Source organism: Nipponia nippon, unplaced genomic scaffold (genome assembly GCF_047370975.1).
Source record: "Nipponia nippon isolate SJK-2023a ecotype South Korea unplaced genomic scaffold, ASM4737097v1 scaffold_27, whole genome shotgun sequence".
Taxonomy (NCBI): Eukaryota; Metazoa; Chordata; class Aves; order Pelecaniformes; family Threskiornithidae; genus Nipponia; species Nipponia nippon.
This window is the reverse complement of record NW_028262344.1, coordinates 6,091,614-6,098,364: the sequence shown is the minus strand read 5'-3', so window position 1 is coordinate 6,098,364 and position 6,751 is coordinate 6,091,614. Positions and strand designations below refer to the sequence as shown.

Below are 6,751 nucleotides of genomic sequence, written 5' to 3'. Positions count from 1 at the left end.
CACGTGCGCCTATGGTACCTCTGGTGCCGAGGGGTCGTCTGTGTGAACGCGGACACCACCTCGGCTCGCTGGTATCACGGCCGGGCCCGAGACTGGGCCCGGGCCCAGGCCCCACGGCGGTGCCGGGCCGTCATGCTCCCTGGCAACCGTTGCCAGGCAGCAAACGCGCAACTGCGCGCGGGAGAGACGGGGAGCGCATCTTCCATGCTGAACACCACGTCTGTAAAACTATGGGGGCTCACCCGGAAGCGCTTCTATGAGGGCGGTACTAGGCGCCGTGGTTGCTTTCGGGTGTGCAGTGCGTTTCCTCAGTTAGGTTTCTCCATCGTGACCGGTTGGCGCTGCAGACATCTTCCTCCGGGTTCCGCGCCTGCTGGCCTCCGACGCGGGGCTGCCCTCTTTCCGCCCGGCTCAGTCTCTGTTACCATTAGTCCCCTCTGCACGCTGAGTGATGCTGTTACGGGGCTCCGGAACCGCGGGACCGTGGGGGTGGATGACGCTGCTGCTGGTGGCCTGCGCGGCACGGGCCTCTGAGATCACTTTCGAGCTGCCTGACAACGCCAAGCAATGCTTCTACGAGGAGATTGTCCAGGGCACTAAGTGCACCCTCGAGTTTCAGGTACTCCTTGCTTCCCTCGGCCCCCGGGAAATCTCTTGTTATTTCACTTTTACCGTTAATATTAGGGTTTTAATAACTTAATACCTATATAAATCGGTGGGCACTCAAACTATGTTATGTGAACAGCCTATCTGAAGTGTTGCTTCCGGTGCTTGGCACCTCTGAATAAATCTTTATAGCATTATATGTTTGAATAGATATTTAAATATTTCAAATAAAACGTTTACTCTTTTAGAAAGCTTCTGTATGCATATAAAAGGGCTGTGCCTTTGGATAGAAGTCTCTTCATCCTTCAGGATGCTTTATCTTAAAGGCAAGAAGTTCGGAGCAAGGATTAAATTTAACTACTAGCCTGAGAGTCATCAGAATAGTGAGCTATGAATACCTAAATTGCCAGTTGCTCTTGCTGTGGAGATAGGATAGCTGGTCTGATTCTACAGAACAACGTGCTATAGACCAACAATAATCAAAGGCTGACAATACTTGAGACAATCATATGAAGTTTTGAGTTGCTTGTAGGCATAATCTGGATGTGCTGGTGTTGGAAAGAAATACTGTCATTAATTGTGCAGGAGTGAGGCAGCAGAACCTCTAAAATATTGCTCTGTTGACATGCACGCATGAAAATGAGCTAGGCTGTAATACCTGTTCTACTGGACATATGCCATTCCTGCAACATAAAGCAGCTTGACCTAATAGGCTAGTTAGACAGTTTAGGCCATTCATAAAGGAGCTGTTTTATTGCATTTTGGCAATCTCAACTTGCTGAATAAGTTGTATGGATGGGCTTGTGGATATGGTAAATTACTGATTTATTACAGGAATGCCTTTGCCCCATCAAATTTCATCTACTCTAGCCTTTGCTATAGTACCAGTATCTTAAAACAAAGTAACTAAAACTTCCCTCATAAACTGTTAGAAAACATAGTTGATATTACATATTCTCAATTTAAAAGATCTTATTTTGAATTGTTCTGTGCATCTTCCATAGGACGAGGATTTTTGCAAATTTGTATTGAAAGATTTTCAAATTAATGCATTTTATTTTAAAACATTTGTCAGATCAAACAATTTGCAGTGCTAGTTGGGGCAAGTGCTAGTTGGATGTTCTGCTTAAGACAATTTCTTGTTGTTTTCAGGTGATCACTGGAGGTCATTATGATGTTGACTGTCGATTGGAAGGTCCCGATGGTGCTGTATTATACAAAGAGATGAAGAAACAATATGATAGTTTCACATTTACTGCATCCAGAAATGGAACATACAAATTCTGCTTCAGCAATGAGTTCTCTACTTTCACACACAAAACTGTGTACTTTGATTTCCAGGTTGGAGAAGATCCACCACTGTTTCCTAGTGAGAACAGAGCAACTGCACTTACTCAGGTAAAATATTGTTGTGTTTGACAGCAACTGTTAGGTGGAGGGAATGTTTTTCAAATTCAACTGCATTAGATATTTGTATCACTGTTGAAAAGGAATGGGTTGGAGCTTCTTTAAAATAAACTGAGTTACTAAAAGTGAACTTTTTCCAAAAATTAGGATTTACAGAATGCAGAGCTGAGGAGGAATTACCAAGTGTTTAAGTGGAAATTAGGGAAAATATACAGTGGCCTAGAGTTTAAGGGAACTTTTTTATGCCATGGTTCTATGTCTGCGGAAGTGTGGATTTTATAAAGTGTAAAATATCAATGGATCAGGGTTTTCAAAATTCCTGAGCTTTGGATAAACTTTGAGAACAATTTGGTTTTATATTAAAATAGTTTAGAGTCTTTTTTGAGGGGAAGACTTGAATGGTCGATCTCTTATGTAACTGTCACTTTTAAAATGGGAAGATAATTCTAGCGAAATAAACAAATGAACAAAATCAGTCATACTTAACTGGCTTCTAGATATGTTGTTTATAAGACACTTAAGTGGCAAAGCAGTATTCTTATTTTCCTAATGTTCCCTTCTTTCTTCAGAATTTTAGTTTTACAACACTTCTGCCCAAACTAAATCAGCCAACTTCACCTGGAACAGTCACTTCGTGAATTCTCACTAACATTCTTACACTATAACTGTTACCAAACTTCACTTTAAACAACCATTTTAAAATGCTGGACATGGCCACTATTTTACTAATTTGAACTCAATGGTAGAAATGCCCACTTCCCAAATATCCATCTTACTCACTTGAATTTACCCCATGTAAGTCTGCAGTGGGTAAAGAGTTGTAATGAGTAGGTGAATTCAGTTATAATTCTTATCTCTTTCTTCTCATCACCTTTCTCTTCTGCTTTATGTTGTCTTTTGATTCTTGATCCTGTAGCTCCCTATCTCCCTGTACTTTCTTCAGTCTTCATTCTGTGCATTGTTACATGTTTTGGTTTTTTGTGTATTGGGGGGGGGGGGGTGTATTTGGGGTTTGTGTTGGTCGGTCCTTTGGCACCAGTAGAGAGTATTGAGAACACAGAAGATGCAGATTCTAGATCCAACATCTTTGCAGGCTGTGGGAGAAGGTATAAGAAAAAGTTTATCACTGGGTTGTAGCGTACATAATGCAAAGCAGATCTTTGGGAAAGGGGAAGTTAACTTTCAAAGCATAACACATCTTTGGTAAGTAGGTTCTCCATTGCAATTTTCTTGAGGCTTGTAGTATGACCAAATTTGGGCAGACTCACAGGGACCGTAAAAGGTAAATCCCTGAAACTAGACTTTGTTTAAATTTAAGATCCCTGCTGCAGAGTAGGGGAGGGCTCTATAATTTAACAGTGAAACAAATGGCAGAACTTAATGCATGAAATCTCTTCCTGAATTTTGTTTAGAAGAATATCTTGGACTTGTTCAGACACCTGTCCTGAAAGTCATCAACTTGAAAAACTGATTTGACACAGATATAAGTAACTGACAGTGTTGTTTATTAGGGTGTCAAACACTTCCTTTTATAATAGATTGTGCTTTTGATCTTCAGGAAATACTGATTTTTAGGGGATAGAACAACTAACCAACTAGCTAAAACTTAAGTATTTTGAAGATATTCATTAATTTCTTGATGGTCAAAAGATAATCATGGGTACTGACTCTTAATTTCAGAAGATAACTGAAAATGGAAGAAGTTTATGTGTAAAATGATCTAGGTCTTGGAAAGCCTGTAGTACATAGATTGAAAAGGTTAAGATTTTTCAGGTTACAAAAGGGAATGTGATTTTTATGAAAGATGACAAGTGCAGTTGGGCATTTTGGTCTCGAGTGTTTGTTATATGAATATGGTAGGGAGCATCCAGAAACATTGAAAGATAACAGAGTTGTCCTTTCTCTAATCACTTTTTATATATGTGACTAATAGAAGGGTCTCATGCCAAAAGAATGTGCTGAGGTCAGCAATCTAGATTTCAGGCTTTTGTGAAACTTAAGTTTGAGAATTATGCGATGAAGAATCACATACTTCTGAAATCTAAAAGTTTTTTAATATCTACTATGCACATCTTAATGATATAAGAAACTTACTAGCTATCTAAATCTGGGGAGGGATTTACTGCTTGTTTTGCTGGTGTACGTGGAATTAACATGTTGGATCACTGACATATTTCAATACTGTTTATATTCACATTTGAACCCAAACATGCATGAATTTTAATATTCATTTTGTGGTTCTTAGAGTGCATTACTTTTTATTGGGTCTGCAGTTTTGCACACTTTGGTACTTAAGCCAGTCACATTCCTGTGTGTAAAACTTGATTAATACGTTAGATTTGTAGTATTTCAGTCTGACAGTGGACTGAGATAATCTTTCATCTGTAAAGCTATGTGAATCCTAATTTTAAATATCAAACCACAAAACTTCACAGAACAAGCATTAGAAGGGTTCTTAACTGAGCTGTGTATTTGTTTGCTTCTCTAGATGGAGTCTGCGTGTGTTTCAATTCATGAAGCTTTGAAGTCTGTCATTGATTATCAGACTCATTTCCGGTTGAGAGAAGCACAAGGCCGCAGCAGAGCAGAGGATTTAAACACAAGAGTAGCCTATTGGTCAATAGGAGAAGCAATCATTCTTCTTGTAGTTAGTATTGGGCAGGTATTTCTCCTCAAAAGCTTCTTCTCAGATAAAAGAACCACGACAACCCGTGTTGGATCATAACTGGTAGTGATAATGCTTCAGGTCATTGTGCTATTCACTTGTGAAATTACTGTTCTCCAATTAATTGTAAGTGCAAAGGAACTAAATATGTGAAACAGCTAAATGTCTACCCCTCCTCATTGATTAAAATCACAAAACATACCCCAGCATTTATGAAAGGGACACCCAATTTGAAATATAGAGTAAACAATGTTTTCTGATACTTGTATTAAATATCTGGCAACAACCAGCCTCTCTTTGGTTTTACTGATTTTAATCCAAATTGAGTTTGACTTTACTGATAAGATTACCCATCTGTGGTATAATGCTTTAAAAGAACCCAACAATCTAGTGTCTGATGTGAAAGACAATACTCATGAAAATTTGATTTTACTTTAATTTTCAGGCTGAATGTATTGGATTATAAGCAAGTTAATGTGATGAACTGTAGTTGCAAGATGTGTTGCACTGTTTTGATTTGCTGTAACAAAAAAAATACAATCATATCCTTTGCTTATCTGTAAAACTGTTGCAAGCTTGATACTACATGATGGTGCAAATTCTCCACCTGCCTGGTAAATCTTCACCTTCAAAACCTGCTAAATTTTATACTTGAGTGTATTTGCTTAAACACACACTTCTCTACATTAAAATATAATGCATTTCCTCTTTTACAATGTTTTACTAAACAACTTCTAAACTGAGACTACTCAGAAAATGTGATTTCTCTATTCAAAAATTTAAATCTCCAAGTTGTTCTTAAAAATGCAATAAAATAAGGAATCTTGTAACTGTCACTGAAGCTGTGCAATCTCTGTACTTGTGCTGCTGCAGCTTGTCAGATTTAAGACCAGAGATGGTTTGATTTTTATCAAGCAATACAGCACCAGCACTGGACAGTTATGTTGCATCCATTAGGCACATGCAAAGCTTTTTATTAAATTGTTCTCCTATTAAGAAGCCCATTTGATACTAATACTGCATTGTGTGAGTGCTGTGAACTTTATTTCTGTTTGGTGCACTGATACATTATGGCCTTGTGCATGTAATTGCCACTCTCTTCTGTTAGTAGTCAGGAAAGGTTTTAAATATTTTGGGGTATCTTTTTGGTAGATTTGTAGCTGCATTGCTTCCACTGCTCATGTCTTTAGTTTATGTGTTGTAATAAAATCTTGTTTTATTTGGATGTGGAAGATAGTAAATGTATGTGTATACAAGTAGCTTGAATTGAGCTAGTCAAAATAAGACTAAACTTCTTCAGATGGTTCTGGAGGAATAAATGAACTCTGACCAATTTTTAAGTGCACACAAACAAAACTAAAATGAAAAAAATTGGTGAGTTACTAACTCTAATTCAAAAGACTCCACTTAAGCTAGTTTTCAGCAAGCAGAGAAAGAATGCTAAATCCTCATTAATTGCCTGTATTATTTCCAACAAAAAAATGACAAGTTACACATACACATGTCCAAGTGGCACTTGGACACTCTGAATAATTGATCTAAGATGACCTCACTTTAAAATGGTGTGGTAGTTAAAATTATCTTTGTCTCTGTTGTAAACTGAAAAACTACTCTTTCAGAACTGAAGAAAAAAAACTTTAACACTTCAAAAATGAGTTAAAAGGTCACAGGGTTATTAAAAAGTTTAATGTATATTATATTCAGAATTATGTACAATGTTCTTCTATCTTGTATTGAATTTGTAATACTGCAGTCCCATTTTTGAGGTGCAAGCTTCCCTGAAATGGTAACAGAATCTCAGATCAGAAAACAAAAAAGCTAGTGCTTTCTATTTATGCCTGCACACAATATTCTTGATTGATTGTACCTATATGCTTTATCCTTATGTTTCAGCAACTGATCTTCAGTATTTTTTTTGTTTCATTACACAAATGGTGCAGTTTAGGTGCAAGAGTCAGATAAAAACATGATTTAATTATGATATTTTGACTAATCTTCTGAAGCCTGAATATCACTTGTTGAGTAGCTTTAATCAAAACAAAAACATTTGTTTCAAAAATTGAAACTTTTTTT

The 6,751-nt window shown here is 37.6% G+C and overlaps 1 protein-coding gene across 1 annotated transcript; it reads left to right on the top strand.

The window, feature by feature from the left end:
- The first annotated feature begins 273 nt into the window (after positions 1–273).
- Positions 274–5,514, top strand: LOC104009536 (transmembrane emp24 domain-containing protein 7). Its single transcript, XM_009461541.2, has 3 exons — positions 274–619; positions 1,759–2,004; positions 4,502–5,514. The coding sequence occupies exons 1-3, from the start codon at positions 452–454 to the stop codon at positions 4,736–4,738; spliced, it is 651 nt and encodes a 216-aa protein (XP_009459816.1). The 5' UTR covers positions 274–451; the 3' UTR covers positions 4,739–5,514.
- The last annotated feature ends 1,237 nt before the right edge of the window (positions 5,515–6,751 follow it).

Excerpts from the sequence above, each read along its gene's own strand:
- LOC104009536 (XM_009461541.2), top strand. The coding sequence starts at position 452 with ATGCTGTTACGGGGCTCCGGAACCGCGGGACCGTGGGGGTGGATGACG. Across the intron at positions 620-1,758 it reads AGTGCACCCTCGAGTTTCAG|GTGATCACTGGAGGTCATTA; the intron begins GTACTCCTTGCT and ends TGTTGTTTTCAG. Across the intron at positions 2,005-4,501 it reads GAGCAACTGCACTTACTCAG|ATGGAGTCTGCGTGTGTTTC; the intron begins GTAAAATATTGT and ends TTGCTTCTCTAG.